The sequence below is a fragment of the Myotis myotis genome, unplaced genomic scaffold (genome assembly GCF_014108235.1).
Source record: "Myotis myotis isolate mMyoMyo1 unplaced genomic scaffold, mMyoMyo1.p scaffold_m19_p_2, whole genome shotgun sequence".
NCBI classification, from domain to species: domain Eukaryota; kingdom Metazoa; phylum Chordata; class Mammalia; order Chiroptera; family Vespertilionidae; genus Myotis; species Myotis myotis.
In genome coordinates this window covers 48,411,037-48,433,858 of record NW_023416324.1, presented here as the reverse complement: position 1 = coordinate 48,433,858, position 22,822 = coordinate 48,411,037, and the positions used below count along the sequence as shown (strand labels likewise).

The following is a 22,822-nucleotide window of genomic DNA, read 5'->3' as shown; positions in this document are numbered from 1 at the left end:
TTGCACTGGGGAGAACGGAATTATGGCACCTGCGTAAAGGTACCCGGCTGACAGTACTGCAACAAATACCACGGAAGATTTTTAGAAGCAAAACCAAGCGGTTTTTCGGGTGAAAGCTATGCCTCTGGGATGCGGTGTTTTGCATGCTAACCACGACTCAAGATCCTTGAATAGCCAAGGTTTGCTTTTTCTTTTCAATTTTCAAATTCCCTTAAACCAAAAAGGCTGGGCTTCAAACAATCTGGTCTGGGAAGAATCCCGCCTCACCCTTCCTGAGTGTGGGAACTTGACTCCGCCTCGCCCACGACCTGGAGAGGGAGAAAGGAACAGCTCCAAGGAAGGCGGGCGAGGCCGGGAAGCCGTCCCAGCAGCCCGGCCCCCGCAGAGCGGTGAGTGCCAGGCACCAGGCACCCGCGCCGCTCCAAGGTCCGAAACGCCTCCGCCGCCCACGCCCGCTGCGCCGGGGCCGCGGCGCGTCACGTGACCCGAGGCGTAGCCAATCAGCGCAGCCACTGCGTTATTCAAATCGGCGGCGCGGCCGGCGGAACCCTGGCCACACAGTCGGCTGGACTCGGCCGTAGTGTCACCTTCCACCGCCATGCACCGCGCCCCGCGCTGACGGACCTCCGGGCCGGAGGGGGAAGGCATGGAGAATCGGAGTGTGCCTCCGGGGCCTTATCGGGCCACCAAGCTGGTAAGCAGAGCCCGCCGGCGTGATGGCCGCCACCATCTTTACGGGAGAGTGTTGGTAGTTTTACCTGGGCGGAGGGAGGGCGCCCAGAGCCGCTGGGTGCGCTGGAGGGAGATGGAAACAGCATTAAGGGGGATCGCGGAACCGCCGCGGGGCAAGTCTGTCCCCCTCGGTTGCTGCGAGTACCCCGCGAAGGCGCATCCTACTCCCGCCTTGTTAGGGCTCCTGCCCGGGCAGCCGCCCCCCACGCCTGGTTTCCTGCACCCACGGGCTCCGAGAAGAATCCCTAGGAGTTCCGCTGCTTTGCGGGGTCAGACGGGGCGCGGGCCCGAACCTGGCAGGTTCGTTCTGTGGCGGGCTCTGTAGAATTTAATGCAGACGGACCAGCCGAATGCCAGTAGGTAGCAGCTGACCCTGTCAAAACGAATATGCCCGGCACATTTGAGGTTCCATCCGGAACACTGCGGGGGCATCGCCTGGTTCTGTGACCTTAGGGGAGTCGCCTGACTTCTGGAGCCTCGGTTTCCAGGTAAAATGTGGGGCTGATAATGCATGTCCACCCTATGATGGCTCTGGAGAGGACGTGCATGTGGAAGTGTGTTACGATATGTAGAATAAGAAACATCGTATCCAGAGGATCGGTTGCAGCTCATGATGTTTGCTGAATTAAGTAAGTGAAATGTGGAGGTGTGGGAAGCAGGGAATGCGGACCTTGTGTTTTGAGCGGTGGGTGAGATTTTGCGTGGTGCTGTTGGGGCCGCATAGGTTAGATCCGTGATCACATAGCCAGCAGTGGCTAGGTCGGGCTTACAAATAAGATTTCTTGACCTCTGTAAGGTTGTTCAAATAAAAAGTGGGTGTTTAGCCCACCCCTCCCACCACGTTCATGCCCCACAAACCTAAAAGTTTGGGTGATTTGAGGGCCATTTGGAAAATGTGCCTTTTAAAACTGTAGATATATCACAGTGTCATTAAATACACAATGGACTTAAAATTTACTTAATTCACCCCATCTGTTCCATGTTCAATATTGGAATCTTCACATAAGAGATGCTATAATAAATATATAAGCTATTTTAATATTAAAGGTGTTTCACCAGTGAAACTACTGCCTGCCATGAGTTTCGTTTGTGGCCAGCCTAGTAGTTACAAGCTCAGGTGCTAGAGTCCATCAAACCTGGGTTAGAATACCTGGGTTCATCACTGAGTTGTGTGACATTCCTCAAATTATCAATCTCTCTGTGCTTCTCATCTAAAACTGGGATAATAATGTTCATAGAATTGCAAGAATTAAAGTGAAATGAGTAATGTAAAGCGTAGCGTCCAACACAAATGCTACCACCATATTATTAGTATTAATTGAGGTGGTTTTTTAAAAAACCACAGGAATAAATACTTCCTCTTTTTAGAGAACTAAAGGATAGGTTCATTGCAGCTCTTTATTATTCCTAGGTTTCCTAAATAAGCCAACCAGCCAATGAAGTGTTTTTATTCAAAAAACTAATATGAAAATATTATCACAACAGTAGAATTAATTAAAATAAATCTGTATGAGATACCAAATTTTCAGTAATAAGGTGAATGATTTCTTTATGAAATTTTATGATGTAATCAGATGTAAGTGAAAGAATTTCCTTTGTCTAATTTATTTTAAATCAGTAAGAGATTTCATTTTTTGTTGATTTTTAAAAATATTTTACTTCTTTTGCAGTGGAATGAAGTTACGACATCTTTTCGAGCAGGAATGCCTCTAAGAAAACACAGGCAACACTTTAAAAAATATGGCAATTGTTTCACAGCAGGAGAAGCAGTGGATTGGCTTTATGACCTATTAAGAAATAATAATAATTTTGGTCCCGAAGTAACAAGGCAACAGACTATCCAATTATTGAGAAAATTTCTTAAGAATCATGTCATTGAAGATATCAAAGGGAGATGGGGATCAGAAAATCTTTATGACAACGGTCATCTATTCAGGTACTGAATAAAGAAATAACTGGAAAACTGAATTACTTAAAGTTTAACTCCACTTCTAGTACACTGTTACTAAAACAGCAGCTTCTTTTCTGTAGAGAAACTGTGCTTAGTCTGATTAAGACCATTTAGAGAAGTTAAAGTTAATAGCTGCACAATTCAAACTTTTAAAATGTTAGTTAGTATATATAATAAAATAGGGAATTGGGAGGAAAGTGAGATATTAGCACTTCTGAAAGCTCTATAACATTTTAAGGACAGATCATTATTAACCTTTAATTTCATAGATTTAAGAATTACAAGAGAAATTGTCACAGATCCTTGTTTTCAAGTACCATGATCTTATATAATTTAAGAATGCATGTGATAAGATAAATATTAGCAAACTTTATATAATAAATAACAGAAGAAACATACCACTGATTAAAGAGAATAATTAAGTGTTTATTGTGTATCAGAGACCCTGCTTTATGACTTACATGTTTTCTTATTTGTCACTGTAATAGTTAAGAAGGGTAGGTGTTAGCTCCTTTTTATAGATGCGGAAGCTGAGACTGTGCTCTAACAAATCATGTTACCTCTGTCTGAGTATGTTCTTCCACCTTGAAACACTGTACCCACTTATCAAACTACTAAATACATTTCTCATGTCAGCTCTATTGTAGCCTTTTCCATGGAGCCTTGCTGAGTCTCTCAGGCACATAATTGCTTTTTCTCTCATGCACCCAGGATTCTTTGTTATATTTCCCTTAAAGTAGGTCTTTGGATTCTAATATCCATGTTTTTTTTCCTCTGCAGAATTGGTACTTTTTTTTTTTTTTAAATATATTTTATTGATTTTTTACAGAGAGGAAGGAAGAGAGAGATAGAGAGTTAGAAACATCGATGGGAGAGAAACATCGATCAGCCGCCTCCTGCACATCTCCTACTGGGGATGTGCCCGCAACCGAGGTACATGCCCTTGACCGGAATCGAACCTGGGACCTTTCAGTCCGCAGGCCGACGCTCTATCCACTGAGCCAAACCGGTTTCGGCAGAATTGGTACTTTTCAAATGAAATATCTTAGAAATGGATTCTTGCCTATGTTATCAAAGATGACTTATGCCGTACAAATAAACTGCAATAAGGGCTATATGAACAGTTCATTTTGTATAACACCCTAGAAATCTTTCCTCTCTAAGGACTCCTTAGTCACCTTGGTGGGCTCCTTGGCTGCTGCTCATCCTTTAGTTGTTACTGGTTTGCAAGGTCCTAGACTTTTCTCCACCTCTCTCCCTAAGTAATCTTATGCTATGCCTTCACCTGCTTAAGACTTGCAAAACTCCAGCCAAAATATCTCTCCTGAATTTTAGCCACTTTTTTTTTTTTTTTTTTTTTTTTTTGCCTATTAGGCACTTCAAATATAGCAAATAGAAAATCACTATCATCGAAAGAATGGCACTGTCTTCCCTTTAGATACCTTGACTCCCTCCTTCTCCTCTTTAAATATGATTAATTATAAAACGATTTCTATTGTGCTTCCTCAATAGTTCTCTGTTCTGTCCATTTTTCTCTCCACTAAGAATGTTCTTTTGGTTAGACCATTATTCTCTCTTAACTGGAATTCTACATAACTCTTCAACTAGACCCTCTGCGTTAGTATTTTACAATAGCAACTATAAAGTACATAATAAAGTTTTCCAAAAATGTATAAGACCTTTCTGGGGGAAATTATAAAATTGAAGATAATAAATGGAGAAGGATATCCTCTTCATGAATGAGAAGACTTAGTATCACAGTCGCTTTTTCATAAATTGATAAATTCAGTGCATTTTTATTCAAGACCTCTATCTATATAATTGTTTTTGTTGAATTTGACAAGCAGATTCTAAAATTTACTTAATAATGTAAAGGTCCAAGGCAATTTTGAAGAACAAGGAGGGAAGAATTGCCTTAACCTGGTATCTGGGCCTAAATTGAAACAATTAACTGAGAATACAAACCCATACATATACATATATGAGAAATTGGCATAACATATATGAATTAAATAACTATATATGAAAATACAACTCTTATGAGATAATATAAGAAAATATTTTAGGATGGAGGAATAAGAAAGAACTTTTAAGGTGACTTAAAAACTTATGCATAAATTAAATGTATGATAAAAGATACCACTGAGTGAAAAAAATACCAAACCATATACTGTTTTTGTATGTTTATTAAAAGTATAAAACATGAACAAGAAAGAAATAAGCTAACTATAGGTTAATGATTTCCCTTAGGAAGAGAAAACTAGAAGAAGCAAATAATTTCTTTCATTAAAAAAAAAAAGATGCCCTGGCCGGTGTTTTTCAATGGTTAGAGGGTGGGCCCATGCACCAAAAGGCTGTGCATTTGATTCCCATCAAGGGCAAGTACCTGGACTTCAGGTTCGCTCCCTGCCCCTGTTAGGGATGCAACCAGTCACATCTCTCTCAGATCATGTTTCTCTCTCTTTTTCCCTCTCCCTCCATCCCTTCTACCTTCTACTCTCTTTGAAAAGCAATGGAAAAAATATCCTCAAGTGAGGATTAAAAAAAAAACACATAATGAAATATTTGGTTAAATGTTAATTGCATTAGTTGATGGTTACATACATAGATGTTTTATATTATTTTCTGTATATATGTTTTTGTATATTTGAAATATTTATATTAAAATAAAAGGAAAAAGCTATATAATAAGTGGCCTGGTTGGTGTGGTTGATCGTCAACCCATGAGCCAAAAGGTCTCCAGTTCAATTCCCAGTGGGGTCACATGCCTAGGTTTTGGGCACAATCCCCAGTAGGGAGTGTGCAGGAGGCAACCAATCAATGTTTCTTTCTCATTGATGTTTCTATCACTCCCTCGCTCTCTAAAATCAATAAAAGCATTTAAAAAAAAAGTAACAGAGACCAACTTCTGGAAATTAGAGCAGAAAATATATACAAATTAGATAACTTGGGGAAAATATTAGAAAATGTAACATTCTAAACTATTTTATATGTAAATGATACCTCCCCAACATAATTGATTTAATAATTATCTTGAATTATCCAGAAATAAATTTAAAATAGCCAGTGTACTAAAGAAAGCAGGAAACTATTAAAGTAACTTTAAAGGTTTAATGGGAAAATCTATGTAGACTTTTCATTTCTTGATAATGTAAATCAGTTTTTTATGTGATTTTTAAGATAAACAAGCAGTAAGTTTGTTTCTGATCTACATTATTAAATTGCATATTATTCTTAAATCAGATTTCCTGCAAATTCTCCACTTAAAACTCTTCCACGAAGGCATCCAGAATTGAGAAAAAACAGCATAGAGAACTTTTCCAAGGATAAAGACAGTATTTTTAAATTACGAAACTTATCTCGTAGAACTCCTAAAAAGCATGGATTGCAATTCTCTCAGGTAAGACATCTTTTTTACTAATCACTAGTTTAAATATAACTACTATGTGTTTAATAATAAAATCATTAAAGGTAAATGATTTTTTTTAATATTTGTAGCCAGTATTTGACATTCTTAACTTTCATTATACTTTAAAAATGTGTGGAACTCATAGAAACAGTAATAAAAAGTGGTAGTGAGAGATACTTGAAATAGTAATTATATGATTTAAGTGTGTTTTATTTTAAATTTATTTGAGTGTGATTTGCCCAACTGCAAAACCAAAAGCTTTATGTTACATTATTTCATCAGGTAACACTTACCTCAGAGATCCACATGGAGTGGGGTCAGTTCAAAATATCCTTAATTTGAGCATAACATATTAACCCAAAGTAATTCTCTTTTCAGGAAAATATTGAAAACATGAACTGTGAAATAATCAATGAAGATCAAGAAAACTCAGTTGATAATAGAGAAATAAGTCAGAAAGATATTGAAGAAGTTTGGAGATACATTATTCTGAACTAGTAAGCTAAAACAAACCAAGTTCCACAGATGTTTAGAATTTTAATTTTTCTTTTTTCATCCATATATGCTAAAGCAAAAGAGCAGTTTAATTCTCAAAGCTTAGAACTTAACCTGTATATGTGTTTCTTAGTGTTTTTGCTGTAATTCTAGGATAGTAGAAATAGAATGTTTTCAGTATGATTTGGTGTGGTGGTGTTTTTTAATTGTAGCTGTATATTAGAATATATATTGGAATCCTTAAAAATTATAAAAATAAATATTTTTAAAATTAGATACTAAATATAAGCCTTCGAAGTCTGGTTTCAGGAAAAACAAAAACAGTATACTCTGAGGGCTTTATTTGTTTGCCATACCCTTTCATATTTATATTCTATTGTACTTATTTTATGGAGGAAAAATGTTTGTGTTCTTTCTTCTCTTTAGCCTTCAAACCATTCTAGGGGTGTCATCCCTAGAAGAAGTCATAAACCCAAAACAAGTGATTCCTCAATATATAATGTACAACATGACCAATACAAGTAAACATGGAGTAGTTGTACTACAAGACAAATCAGGTTCGTATCAATAAAAGAAGTTGGACTCTTTTTAAATTTGCAAACAAAGGTGATAGCTTTTGTGGGGGTGCACAGAGACCACAGTGTAGAAGGCAGAATAGTTTAATTGAAAGAGCATCAGGGACACTATTGCTTTATCACAGGTGCTTTAGCAATCACAGTGGAATATTTTTTAAGTCAATATCATATTATTTTAGCTCTTAGGATAGATTCATGATTTTTTTTAATGGCATGGTTAAACATCCAAAAAAAGGTATCTATATATATAAAAGCCTAAGCAACCGAACAACCCGTCAAGCGGTCACTATGACAAGCACTGACCATCGGGACAGACGCTCAATGCACAGGATTGGGCTCCCTCCTGTCTGGATCAGGCCTGTGGGGATCAGGCTCCCTCCCTTCTGGATCAGACCTGTGAGGATGGGGCCGAAACTGGCTCTCTGACATCCCCACGGGGTCCTGGATTGTGAGAGGGTATTTGCCAGGCGAGGGACCCCACCAGTGCATGAATCAGTGCACCAGGCCTCTAATACAAATATAATTAAAACCATTGATTAGTCACATTTTATTGAAGACCTATAATATGCCAGGCATTGTCCCCAAGATTTAGTGATGAACAAGAGGGAATGGCCATGCCTTCCTGGAGCTTACATGAGCATATAAATTTAAAGGGGTCAAGACATATGCAAAACTGAAGTAACACAATAAAATAAGCCCAACCTCTTAACACCAGTACTCTAAAGAGCACTGGCTTTGTATTATGTATATGTTTTTTATATTATTATATACATTTATATAATGTATTGATTTCAGATATAAGATAGGAAAATCGGAAATAATTCAAGGCAGATACATTAGAAAATATTACAAAAAGTATATCAATAAATGCACTCAAAATGTTGTCTTTTTTGTTTTTCATCCTCATGGGAAGATATGTTTATTGATTTTTGAGAGAGAGGAAAGGAGGAGAGAGAAACATCAGTCAGTTGCCTCCCATATGCACCCTGATGGGGGATCAAACCCCAAACTTAGGTATGTGCCCTTATCGGGAATCGAACCTGTGACCTTCTGGTGCACAGGATGGCGTTCCAATCAACTGAGCCATCCAGCCAGGGCTTGAGTAATTTTTTAATAATCAATTGCTATTTATAGAATTAATTGAAATGTATTACTTTGAGTTTCTTTTTGTATGCAAGAACTTTGAGGTTTTAATTGTAGGAACAAATAGTAAATGTCAAAACTTAAGAGTTATGTTACATATGCATTTGGCTTTGGACCATTCCAGTGGTCCAAAATAACTGTAAAATAACTGTATATGCTCTCATCCAAGCTTTCTATTCTTTATATCTATAAACTTTTGAAGTCAAGTGTTTGTATGGTTTTTATGTTTGTATCAAAAAACTGCTGGATTTTATGCAGCATATTTCAATTAGTGATAATGAAAAGATTTGAAGCAGGCCTCACTGTGAAAGCACACTAATATTCAAATATACCTTGTTTCAATTATAGGTCTCTCTCTAGTCAGTAATATTAATGTAATATAGCTATAGTCAGAACAGAAATGAGGATAAAGTAAAGATGGTGGTAATGGGTAGAGATTAATGTTAATTTATTCCTAACCACCTCCCATAAAATAATTAATCCTTGATTTGGGGGTAAGTGTTAAGTTTTAAATATACTATCAAAAACGTGAATTACTAAACAATGTTCATAATTTTTTTATGTGTAGATGATCTTCCTCATTGGGTATTATCTGCCATGAAGTGTCTAGCAAATTGTAAGTTATACAATATGTATATATGTTTTATATTGATAGTGTTTAATAAGAACAGAGAAATTTTTTTTAAATAATATATTAAATTTCTGATAAAATTAAAGTATATAATTTATTTTGATGTTTAAATGAAAATCTAGTAGAACTGGTTACATTTCTTTCCATGTGGAGTATGTTATAGAGCCCTTAATTTTTTCTTTGCAGATGGTGATTTTATAATTCAAGCTCATAATTTATAGTTCAATTTTCATAAATCATAAAATCATAGGCTAGAAGATCTCAAATGATTTTTTGGTATAATCTACATCAGTTGTCTCAGTAAGAACCAGAGTTCAAATAGCAACTTGTAGGTAAAGCAGCTATAAATGGAAAGTTTCAATCAGAAATGAAGTCTCATTAAATCCACTTCAAACCCCTTGCCATTGTACACAGCTATAACATTCAGATGTTCCATGAACAAGCTTCTACTCTATAGGATATACCAGGGATGGTCAACAGGTGTGCTGCAAGAATTTTTAAAACATGCAATACCTGACTATTTAGTCAGAGGCACTGACCTCTTTTCCCTTAAACTGTCAAATAAAAAAATGATAATAGTCAACACAGGAATAGCTATTTGATGTGAATGCCCTCTCTTGAACTGTAAATATATAGATCATTTAGTAGTGTTGTATCTTATTGGGCACATCTCATAATAAGGTTGTGTCTGATTGGTTAATTCTTGGTATCAGAAATCCTTATATACAAGTATAGGCACTTAATTTTTTTAAAAGTTACTTTGGAGCAAAAAGGATGGGTAATTATTATTATTTTTTTGTAAGTCAATCAAAAGTATACATATATTTTTGTGAGATCGGCAAAAAATATATTTTATGGTATGCCGCAGAATTTTAATGATTAGTTTATGTGTAGATGAAAAGGGTTGAAAATTGCCGGGATATACTAATGAGACTTGTGAAAAAAAATCTGTTACTAATCAGCAAATTATTTTTTAACATTGTCATCAAGCTTTTTTCACAGTGATCAATGATAACTGATTTTTATAATTTAAGATTCCAATCAGGTACAAAAACCTAATTGCTTTCAAGAGCAATTTGAAAAATTTACAGAGGTGTGTGAGTCTAAATCATCAAAAGTTGTTTAATATTTTAATATTTTGTTACAAAGGTATTTTTCTAGTCTTTATAAAATTATTTTACTAATGTTCAATATAAGTATATATTCCCTTGTTGTCCACTGGGTGTCAATATGACAAAATAACAGAACAATAATGTATATTATAGAAAGATTTTATTTATTAAATCAAGGTAAAGATCTTGGTCATAATCTTAAAATTTTTGAGTTTTTCTTTCTACCTTCCCCCTACCTCACTGCCCTCCACTCTCATACCTTGGCTCATGGTTTGCAGGTCAGATAAGCATACTTCCAGGTATTTCTCTGATGCCCCATCTTGAGAGATTTGTGTCTTCCCTTTCTTCAGAGTCCATGTTATACCTAAATGATACCAAAAATGTAATTTACTGAATTCCACTTAAATGAGAGTATATGTAGCCAAGTATTAAGACTTTTACTTGTTATTTAATCTCCCACAGTTATCCTGTCACATATAAGAATTAGTGGTCAGTATACTATTACATTTTTTTTTCTAGAAAGAAAACCTAGGCTTAGAAAAGTATTCTAATGCATAGATTCTATAACTATAAGTTATATAGTTTTAATTCCAGTAAAATGTTTCATCTTAGAAAATTTCTATTAATTTTTTATTCTACATATTAAGAATATTTCTTATATCCTCCTTAGAAAAAAGTTTATTTTGCTAATAAAACCCATATTAGCCTTTGCTATTAAATGTGTGTGTAATATATGATTTGTTTTCTTTAATCCTTTTTTTAGTGTGTGTACACACACATGTGGAGCCATACAGAAGTTTAGAAGCAGAAATAATAAATCATTTGGATTTAGGAAGAGAAGGATTTTAACTTGAAAGATAGCACGTTGACTCTCAATTACTAGGCAAGATTTAACCTCTCAGGAATCTTTTTTTTTTTTTTTTTTTTTTGTAACTATGCCTCCAGATCCTTAAGGCAAGCCCAGATCAGTGTTTAGAAACTACTAGATTAGTAAAGCAGAAACAAACATTTCTAGGTCAGTAATTCCAAGCTCCCCCTCCATAGATTCTCATCTGTATAGAGGAATTTTTATTTTTAATAGGCACATGGGATGATTTCCATTATATAGTCCATGGACCACACTTGAAATGTTGGACCTCAAGGTCCTGGGTGCTGCTCTCACTTTACATTGCTCTAAGCTAAGGCAAGCATGTCAAACTCAAAGACTAACATGGGCCAAATAAACAAGGCTTAAGTTTATGTGGGCTGCAAAAAAACCAAAAGTTTCAATTTTCATAGAAATGTAGGTTTATTTCGATAGAGACATGCTGAATACAAAGGGCTGAAATAAATGAATAATCGTTAACGTAAAATAATAGAAATTTTAATGAAAATTAATATTTTTTTCTTGAGCATTAACTTACCAGACATTGAATAACTGCACAGATTAATAAGTGTAACACAAATAAAATCAGGCAAAATTTATTCATGAAGATGTAAATTTGCAAAGACAATTTGTAGGAATTATTTGTATTATCCAAATATTCTTTGCTTTTTAAAATGAATTGTGGTAAAATTCCATTAAAATAAATGTCCCTAATGCTTTTAATATATATTTCAAATTTTGCTTTATATGCAGTTTTTCGGGCTTATAGATATTTAAAAAATGATAGTAATTGCAGTGACTTCTGCTGAAAAGATGATGAGAAGGAATGAGGTGTGCACAACCCTTTAAATGTTTGAACTGTGACAGAATTTGTTGTTAAACATAGTTCCTTCATGAAACACAGGTTTCATATTTTATATTTAAAAATCTGTTTATAAATATCACTTATATTTTTTTGCCTTTTACTTCTTAGGGCCAAGAAGTAATGATATGAATAATCCAACCTACGTTGGATTTGAACGAGATGTATTTAGAACAATTGCAGATTATTTTCTAGATCTCCCTGAACCTCTACTTACCTTTGAATATTATGAATTATTTGTGAACATTTTGGGTATGTATGGATTTTACTTATTGTTTAAATTTATTTCATTAAAGTTTTCAAGTCTCCCATAATTTACAATATCAAAAAATATAGGTAAATATGAAGGCAGCAAGCTATAACCTATTTTTAAATTCAGAAATATTCTGATTGCTGTTGTATTGTTTTCCAATAATTTATATATATCAATCCAACACCAATTCTCCACATCAATCAGGTGTCCTACAATTCAATTTATTTTTGATACTAGCCAAGACCCCACAAGTTAAAGAAAAAGTCTGTTACAGACTACCCATTGTTAGTGCAGACTCCACAGATTAAGGGCTGAGTTCCACAAGGCTGCTCTAACTTCAGGCTCTATCTGCAAATGAGGTCCTCAGGTTTACTCACTCTCCACCCCTCCCCACCTCTGGCTAACTGCCAATTCAGGAATTAGCATGAAACCCCTCAGGTTGAATAATTCACTACAGGGACTCAGAGCTCTGGGAAGTGCTTTACTTAATGATTACCGTGTGTTATAAAGGATGCAAGTCTGAAAGAGCCAAATGGAAGGAGAGACATAGGGTAAGTTATGGGCTGTGCGAAGCTTCCACACCCTCTCCAAGAGTGCCACCCTCCTAAGCACATCCAAGTGCTCACCAACCCGTAAGCTTCCTTAAACTTATTGTTTCAGAGTTTTAACCGAAGTTTCATTACATAGGCATGATTGATTGATTCATTCATTGGTTGTTGGTGATTACATTACTTCTCCAACACCTTCAGGGAGGTCAGAGTTAGGGCTGAGGATTCCAACCTTCTAAACAAGGTCAGCCCTAAGTCCCCTCATTAGCATAAACTCAGATTGCTCTAATAGGCTTATTATGAATAACAGAAGATTCCTTTCACTCCAGAAATTCCAAGGATTTTAGGAGCTCTCTGCCAAGAACCAGAAACAAAGACCAAATACATATTTTATTATACTATATGTTAGTTATAATTAGAGCTTTTTAATACTTTTAGACTTTGAGCAGATATTTTAATGTATTTGACTCAATCCATTTAATTCAATTGTTGAAATAAATTTTAGTTATTGGTATCACAAATTGAAAACCTCTAGTCAGTCTTGCACTTTGTAACTGAATGTTGCATGTGTCCTGTTTAAGTGGCTTCTGAATTCAGCAACTGCTATTTGTATTATACTAACAATATGTACTATAGTGATGCTTTATTTTTTTAACTTTACTGTTGTTTTTGTTTTATTTTTGTCCACTGTCATACAGTTGCATCTTAATTTTTGTTTCATTTCCTGATAGTTGTTTGTGGCTACATCACAGTTTCAGATAGACCCAGTGGGATACATAAAATCCAAGATGATCTACAGTCTTCAAAAATCCTTCACTTAAACAGTTTGAATTCCTTCAAATCAACTGAGTGTCTTCTTCTCAGTCTGCTTCGCAAAGACAAAAACAAAGAAGAATCAAATACTACTGAGAGACTGCAGATAAGCGATCACGGATTTCAAGAAAAATGTGTTAAGAAAGTGCAGCTAGTTGATTTAAAAAACAGAAGAGCCAGTGCTAATGACATAATAGGAGGAAGCTGTCATAGTTTAATAGGCTTAAGTAGTATGCATGCTTTATCCTCTAACATCAAACCAAGGTGCTATTCTTTAGAAGGAATTATAGATTTGCCAGGGAGTTCATGTAAAGAGGTCTCCAATGTCATCCATCAATCTATTCTGAATATAGAAGGACAAAATAATAAACAATTTTTAGAGTCTGAGATCAAACAGGAATCCATAATGAATCTTCATTCAGAGGAAAGTATTCAAAAGCCACTCTGTGTTGGTTTTAAGAGAACCTCTACTATGACTGTTCAAGACCAAGAGGAGTTATATAATGGGAAAAGCAAGTCAAGACAGCTTTGTAGATCTCAGAGTTTACTTTTAAGAAGTAGTACGAAGAGGAATAGTTATATCAATATGCCAGTGGCTGAAATTATCATGAAACCAAATCTTGGACAAGGCAGCACAAGTGTGCAAACAGCTATGGAAGGTGAACATGGAGAGTTTAGTGCCACAATCAATAAAAGACTCTGCAAAAGTACAATAGAACTTTCAGGAAATTCTTTACCTTCAGCCTCTTCTATGTTGACTGGCACACAAAGTAAGGTTGATGCTTTCATTGCACGTAATATTAACTGTTACTATTTACTAACTATTTTTGCTTGCCTGGCTTTTCTTCTCTGAAATTGCTTTTTTCTCCCTCCAAAAAGAAAGTTTCTTACTGTAAAAGACTTGTCATGATATAACCAAGATTTATTCTACTTACCTAAAGCACTTAAGTTCCTTTTTTTTCAATTTCACTTATTCTGACTCATTTTAGTTGTAATAACTATAGGATGTTAATACTCAAATAAGTTATGAAGAAATTAATGAGAATCTTAATCATGCTTTTGAGGAATGTGGAAATTTCTAGTTAAAAGAAATGAAATATAGAAATATTATTTTACTTTCTTTAAGTAACTCCATATGCTAATAGTATGAAAGCAACTAATGTTATTGATTATTTTTTTCGGGGTTGGGGACTTTGCTTTCTAGGTTTGCTGCAACCTCATTTAGAGAGGGTTGCCATCAATGCACTACAGTTATGTTGCTTGTTACTTCCCCCACCAAATCGTAGAAAGCTTCAACTTCTGATGCGCATGATTTCTCGGATGAGTCAAAATGTTGATATGCCCCAACTTCACGATGCAATGGGTACAAGATCACTGGTAAGTTGATTTCTTAAGGAAAGAATAAGCCCTGGTTCATAAACAAAACAAAAAAAAGGAAACCAAACCATCTAAAAATACTACTTGAGTGTTGTCATGGTCTTGACATCCTCGTTTCTTAGGTTAGAAATGCTCTTAAAAGTCTAACATTTCCTAGAAATAAAATGTTGACATATTAATCCTTTGTGCCCAGTCTGTTATACTTTAACATCTTGATCTTTAGTCTGAAAATTTTGCCTCTTCACTCATCCTGTATCACTTCATAGTCGGACCATATTATGTGGCATTTCTGTTTGGTGGGAAGGAAGAGGAGATGTAGGTGTTGTTGGAAGCTTAAGGGTACTAACTCTGAAGCAGAAAGTTAATGGAAATGCATGTATAGTAAATCTTAATGTTTCAGAGATTGTGGTAAGCTGTATTTGATGAATTATGTGAATTAGAATGGCACATCATTGTGGTCAAGGAGTTGAAAGAGACTACTATGTAGCCATCTCAGGTTCTATATGAGGATGAGGGCAGAGGTATTTATGTGCAGATATTGATTGCAGTATGAACTCTTGAATGTAGTCTCCTCTCGTCCCTTCCCTTCCCTTCTCTTGTCCTTCCCTCTCTTCCCCTCCCCTCTCTTCTCCTCCTCCCCAGAGCTAACTCTCCTCACAATGGAGTTTCAATTTACAAGAGGTTTTTGTACCAAGGGATTTGGAGCTAATCTCTATTTTTCCACTCATCAGGGACAGTTCTTTTACAATGATAGACCTAATATAAGGAGGAAGAATTATTCTTGAGTAATTGTAGCACCACCTTTTGAAAAAAGTATTTTATGAAAATAATTTGAGAGACATGAGTAGGAAGGAGATAATTTTGTTTTTACACTTTTTGAGTGCGAGGTTATGGGACATCTGAGTGAAATTTATCTAGCAGAATGTTGGAAATGTGAGTCTGGTGAAGAAAGTTCAGGGCAGAAGGCAGATTTTTGGAAGAGGTAGTAGTTGAAGCTATGAGAGTAAATGAGCTCTACAAAGCTGAGAAAGAAGAAGAAAACACTGAGTACTAAGCTTTGGAGGGAGATAGGAAACCTGCCTGATATGCAGGAATAAAACCAAAAGTATTCCAATTCAGTATGCTCATCATATATTATGTGAAAAATACTTAAAACAGAATTCTGATATTCTAATTATTTTAGAATGAGGTATGCATGTGTGTGAGTTATATAAGCTAGTGGATTATATGGATATTGTTATGCCCAGATTTCAAGATCCCCAATTGACCAACGGGGAGCCAGCCGAGTCCGATGCAAAAGCAGAGAGTCTTTATTATTATTACAGACCCGGGTCTGGCTCCCAGCCTCTACCGACGCAACGGCGAGACGAGAGTGCCAGCCCCGTGGGAAAAAAGGGGTTTTAATAGGGGGGTGGAGTGAGGGGAGGAGAGATGACTGTGGGCCCTGCCGATTGGCCAGGTGCAAGTCGGGTCTTGTTACACAGGATGTGGTCATATCTATAACACACACGTCCCTTGATTGTCATTGGTTAGTTTAAAGAAGTCCTGGGTGTGGCTAGCAGAGGCTTGGGCTTCCGGGAAGAAGCCTTGCCGAGCACATGGCCAAAGTAAGATGGAGGGCGTAGCCCTTACCCTGGGGCAAGATGGAGGGCGTAGCCCTCGCCCTTTCAGATATGAATAAGAGTAAATGAGCTCTGAAATATAAAATGTATTCCAGAATTTGAAGACTCTTTGTAACCATTAACATTTATGTTATATTAGAGGCCTGATGCATGAAATTTGTGCAAGAGTAGGCTTTCCTCCCCCCAGATGTTGGCACCGGCTTCCCTCTGGCACCCAGGATCCGGGCTCCCCTCCAGGACCCGGGCTTCCCTCACAGTCTGGGCTTCATCTGGAAGGTCATCCGGTCTAATTAGCATATTACACTTTTATTATTATAGATAGTCTCCTGGTTTGTGTTTTTGTGAGATTAATGTAATAAGTCGTTGCTCTCTAATAGTCTTTAAGCACCATATCTATATGGTATTAATGGGACCTATGGTCTTTGCTGACAAAATTGTAACAAAGTTAAAAGTTAAGCCTTTCATAGTGGAATAATATTAAGGAAATACATAACAAATACTTTAAAAAGAAGAATAGACATTCTTACCTTTCTAATAAAATTATTTTTCTCATTTTTAATCTGAAGCCTGTTTATCATGTGCTACCCAGAAATTACTGTTATTATAGCATATAAAACCTTAGGTTTTTAAATTCACATCTCTTAATATGTTTTTAGATGATACACACGTTTTCTCGATGTGTGCTATGCTGTGCCGAAGAAGTGGATCTTGATGAGCTTCTTGCTGCAAGATTAGTTTCTTTCTTAATGGATCATCATCAGGAAATTCTTCAAGTACCCTCTTACTTACAGGCTGCAGTGGAGAAACATCTTGACTACTTAAAAAGGGGCCTTGTATGTATTATATAAGTCAAACTTATCTGCATTAGGTGCTCTCCTTCCCAGGTGCATACCCTGCGCCGCCTCTCCCTTCCTCCAACCCCTCCCTTCTCCCCTAGGTGCCTCACCTTTACCTTCCACACTTCTAAGCTCCAAGGGCCCTTCCTTTGCTTCTATAACGTGGTTCCTAAGCCCACTTCTTATACGAATTACTTCTACCTCTGTGGTTTTTCAAAGAAATTATCTCTTATAGTTTGAAACAAACAAAAATATTCTCTGCATTAAGTCAGTTGCAAGTGGCAAACTCATCTCAAACTAGCCTAGTCAGAATGGAACACTTTATCAGCTTACATTAATAACCTCTAAAAGTCAGGACTGTAGACAGAATCTGGGGAGTCAAATAGCAATAGGACTCTCTTTTCATCCTTCTGTTTCTTATTTCCATTTTGGTCCTGTATTTGACAAATGGCCCTTCAACAATCTGATGGGAATATGACTGATTAAAGCTCTTGAGTTACAAACTTATGTTTGCAATCCAAAGGAAAAAAGAGCAATCCTCCATCTCCAATTTGAAAGTTCTTAGTATGGACTCTGGCCCAATCTAGGATATCTAAATGCATAACCTTTGGGTGATTGAGAGTGAGTAGCTTGGAGAAAGGACCTTGTTCTTCAAAAAAGGTCAGGATTGTGAGTGTACAATGGGGAGGAACTGTTTCCAAGGAGGAGAGAAGACGTACTGAGCAGCCAAAAACAACAGATGTCTACTACATTCAGTCTTTGGCTGCCCAGCACATATATTCATGTTTCTTCCCATACATACCATTCTAACATTGCCCTGCTTACAATTACAACTATCCCCTATACTTTCTTTTTTTTTCCAACAGGATGTTATGGGCTCAACCCGTCATTGCACCTCAAAAACAGTAGAAGAGTACTTTTAACTGTTACTGTGTCAAATACTCATGTTTTAAGATGCATTAAAATACCACTTCAGTTAATGTTTTGTAGTTAAAATAATAAAATCCATGATTAATAGTTATAATGATGGTAGCTACTTTTATTTAATACTTCTTGTGTGCTAAACACTTTTTATATATTATTTCATGGAATCAGGGACACTTCACACACCAAGAAAAGTTAAAATACTGAATCAAAACTGGTAGGTTATGAAGCTGAAATTTAAACCTTAAAGTGTTGAATGTTTGGTGGCAAAATAATAGGTACTAAAAGCCATCAAAAGAACACTTTATCAAATAGGAACATGACCAGAATTAATAGACCATCATTTTGTTCACTACAGATTAAAAATCCTGGAGATGGACTGATTGCTCCTTTGCCAACATATTCATACTGTATGCAGATTAGTGCTCAGGAGTTTGATGAACAAAAAGTTTCTACCTCTCAAGATGCAATTGCAGAACTTTTGGAGAATATTATTAAAAGCAAGAGTTTGCCTTTAAAGGAGAAAAGGAAAAAACTAAAACAGGTAAGAGGATGAGCAAGTTCTCAATCATGTAAATAATTTTTAAAATGCTGTTGCTGATTATTACTTAATAACACTTAGCATTTAATTTCTCGCTTTAATATTTTTTTTTAATATTGGATATATAAGCTGCATATGACTACCTGCCTGGTTTTACTCTTTGCTCTTAAATTTTAATAATAATAATAACAGTTACACTCCTTTACTTCTAGTGTTCTGTATGATTATAGTTTGGATTAGGATGGTAAAACAATTACAAAATTTGGATTATATTACATAACTTTTAGTGACTCATCATTACCATTTAGAATTTTTAGCTCTACATCAAGAACCAGTCGCCACATGATTCTGATAAGTTCAATTTCAAGTCCCTGAAATATAATAGACACCTGTAACCTTCATAGGCTTTATCAGTGGGAAGGAAGAAGATCTGGAGATTAGAGGGAGATTTAGCAGAAGAGAATCCTAGAAAGTTAATACTGAAATCTTAAGAAATCTTACAGTGTACCTTTTATATATGACAAAGCAGAGGGAGAACAAGGATAAGTTGAAAGGTATTCATCTCTGTAATACAGTCAAACCTTATTTCTTGAATGTCTCCCATCTCCAACAGTTGGGTTCTGGACCAAGTTGAACACAGGAAAACTGTCTCAATTGTCAACCAAAACTTCAGTTTTTGCCCTGACAGCCCTTTCATGCTGACAACTCAGCATGACAAAAAGTGTCTCTCAGGCAACAAAGGAGAGAATGCTTTTGTTGCGATGATGATTAGCACAATTTTAAAACATAAAGTGGCCATCAAGAGTGCTAATGTTGCTAAGGGTGTGAAAGTGCTCACTAAACAACAACCACAAGCAAATGAATAGGTAGAAAAGCTGTTGTTGATTGGATAAAGGAAAAGCAGTTAGCAGGTGACAGCATTTTAGAGGCAGTGGTATATAACAAATTCCTTTAAGGCTAGTAGGCGTGGTTCCATAAATTTAAGAAAATAAGTGTTTATTTATAGGTTAACAGTACTTTAGACTTAGACATGTACTGTATATAAGAAAGGTTAAAACGGAATCAATTGGGGGTCTGGGATGGATTAATTCAATTTACATTATTTCTAATGGGAAAAAATGATTCGGTTTTCAAACAAATCACTTCTCAAATAGGCTTCTGAAACCTTGACTGAATTAAGTTCAAGAAATGAGGTTCCACTCTACATCTTTGAGGAAAGCACAGAATTAATTTAAAATATATACTGGCTTCAGCTAGAATAATAATGTTAAATAACTCTCTAAGTCCTTATGTCATTTTTAAGTTTCAGAAGGAATATCCACAGATATATCAGAAAAGATTTCCAACCACGGAAAGTGAAGCAGCACTTTTTGGTGACAAACCTACAATCAAGCAACCAATGCTAATTTTAAGAAAACCAAAGTTTCGTAGTATGAGATAATAACTGAATTAAAAATTATATAATACTTATGAAACTTAAGTAAATAAAGCCATATCTAAGAATCCAGCTACTTTTTAAAAAGGAAGCCTGTTTATTATTTAGTTTTTTCCTAAACAAAGCACATTGTACAAGGAAGTGCCAAAATAGTTTTTATCAATGTGAAATTGCTAAGAAACTAGTGGATCCCAACTGAGAGAAAATAATAATAGATGATACCAGATATTTTAATAGAAATCAATCTTTGTTTTTTTATAGAACTATCTGGAAAAGCTATCATCGTGTGTACTAAAATTATATTTACTTGAATTTTAAAACTGACATGTTCAGTAAAATTAAGTTCTAATTCTATTTTCAAAAGAAAACTCAGCATGTGTACATATGGATATTAGCTTAAAGAATTAGTTGTGTAGGGTTACTTTTGTTTTTAAGAATGTGAAGAATATTTGAAAACTCAATGAATTCTCAACTGCTAAATATTGCACTCATTATTTTTATTTTTGATCTATTTATATATGTATGTGTTTTTAAAATGTGTATATATAGACTTTGGTTTGCCTTAAAAATGTATCCTAATTGCTTCAGTCATCATTTTTTTCAGTAAATATGTAAGACAATCATGTATTCATTCATAAGATATTTATTTAGCAACTACTATGAGCCTTTCATTATTTTAGGTATGGAGAGACAATGATGAATAACATAAAACCTCTTCCCTTAAAGTATTTTCTAATTAAGGGAGATACACCTAACAGATACTTAAAAATAACAATACACCCACCCCCCAAAAATCAAGTCATGGGGAGTCCTTCAGCTGAAGACTGACCTCTTTGATTATGAGACAGTTCTCTAAGCTAGTATTTTGTATTTTTCAAACTGTTACATATTAGAATCACTTGGAGAGCTTTTAGTAATATATTCTTAGGCCCTACCTTATAACAATTAAATCCAAATTTTGAGGGATGGTATATAGCAGCAATTTTCAACCTTTTTCATCTCATGGCACACATAAACTAATTATAATATTCTGTGGCACACTGAAAAATCTTATTATATTTTTGCCAAACTGACAAAAAGAAGGGTATAATTCTGATTCAGTCTCTGGACAGCTATTGCTGTGTTGGCTGTTGTTTTTTTATTTGACAACCTAAGGGAAGAGAGGTCAGTGCCCCTGACTAAATAGTCATATAGTGCATGTTTTAAGAGTTCTTATGGCATACCGGTTGAAAATAGGTGGTATATAGTATAGGTATCAGTATTTTTCAAGTTTCTGTGTGATTCCAGTATTCAGCCAACTTTGAGAATCAGTGCCCAAAACACTTTGTAAAATAAATGTCATGCTGGGGCCCACTGGCTTTTTATTAGAAGAAAATCTATAATAAAAGGGTAATATTCTAATTAGACCAGATGTCCTTCCTTCCAGACAAAGCCACTGTGGTGATGGGCAGGGCCACAGTAGAGACCCCCAGCCACAGTGCGGTGGTGGGCAGGGGCCAGGGCCAACGCCCTTGCACGAATTTCGTGCATCAGGCCTCTAGTACCAATATAAATGCCTCTCATCTTAACACATTTCGGACCGCTCAGGAGTTTTCTCGTGTTTCGCGCGCCATCTGTTACAGACCGCTCACGAGTGTCCTCGTTTTTCACGCCCATGGAAAAAGGAGCAAATCTAGATACTTGTGTAAATTTTGTTTGGTCCCTCTTCATAGAGGAAAATGTTTTATGCATTACCATACATTAAAAAAGTACTAGGAACTTTAATTGTTTAATTGTTTTTGTAAATAAAAATGTTATAATTATTGAAAAACAACACCTAAAGTGCATTATGATGATTTAAATAACGTGCAGTTTGCCCATAAACGTGCGGTCCCTGGCATATGTCTTAGAGATTTCTATGCGGTACGCAATGTGTTAATACAAAATTCTCAAATATAGGTTTGATTTGGCACAAACTCGAAGCAGTTTTCCTTCCCCATTTTATTGCAAGATTGTTTAATATCCATTTCTTAAGTGTAAAGATATACATAATGCCTGGGATGTAGTAAACACTTATTCAATGACTGTTTTTGATTTCTCAATGTAATGTACTATAAAATGATAATGTTCTATTTGAAGTTACTGTCTTTTTATTAAAAATTTGGACAGAAAATAATAAATATATTTTGCCCAGAATAGTTATGAAAAGTATTGGATCAGATTATAATTCTTTCCAAGGTGTTTGTGTGCTAAAAGTTTTTCTGTTTAAAGGTGTGTAATAATGTGAATTACGTTGCATATTGAGATAAAAATTATGGGTTTTGTAACAATTTTTGTCTTTGTATTTATTGATATTAAATAAATATTCTAAAGACACAGTAAACTTTCATCTGCATTAGTCTTGAGATTACAAAATAAATATGGTGTAACACTTTAATAATGTGAGCTCTGAAGTCAGTTTGGAATCCTATTGTGCAATTACTATGTAACCTCAGACAAGTTACTTTCTAAGTCCTAGTTTTTTCTTATCTGTAAGATATTGTACCTTTTAGGATTGTTGTGAGGATTAAATAGAATAATGCATGTGAAGTATTTAGCATTTAGCAGAGTATCTAGTGTAGAATAAGCACCCTATAAATGTTAGTAGTTATTATTAAAACCACCTAGAATCAAAGGACTAGATGAGGTCTTGCAAAAACATAATGCTCTCAATTGCTTT

At 35.6% G+C, this 22,822-nt stretch overlaps 1 protein-coding gene across 4 annotated transcripts; it reads left to right on the top strand.

Annotated features, from left to right (window-relative positions):
- Positions 1-550: 550 nt before the first annotated feature.
- Positions 551-21,820, top strand: DEPDC1 (DEP domain containing 1). Of its 4 annotated transcripts, none has more exons than XM_036351726.1 (12): positions 647-694; positions 2,403-2,668; positions 5,927-6,083; positions 6,471-6,589; positions 7,014-7,144; positions 8,874-8,921; positions 11,887-12,027; positions 13,308-14,159; positions 14,594-14,766; positions 17,045-17,221; positions 18,507-18,692; positions 19,993-21,820. In XM_036351726.1, exons 1-12 carry the CDS (start codon positions 647-649, stop codon positions 20,128-20,130), a joined length of 2,436 nt encoding a protein of 811 aa, XP_036207619.1. In that variant the 3' UTR covers positions 20,131-21,820. The 4 variants fall into 4 exon arrangements, with proteins under 4 accessions (XP_036207622.1, XP_036207619.1, XP_036207623.1 ...); XM_036351728.1 differs by lacking the exon at positions 647-694 and adding an exon at positions 1,344-1,361; XM_036351729.1 differs by lacking the exon at positions 17,045-17,221 and having other exon boundaries at positions 551-694.
- The last annotated feature ends 1,002 nt before the right edge of the window (positions 21,821-22,822 follow it).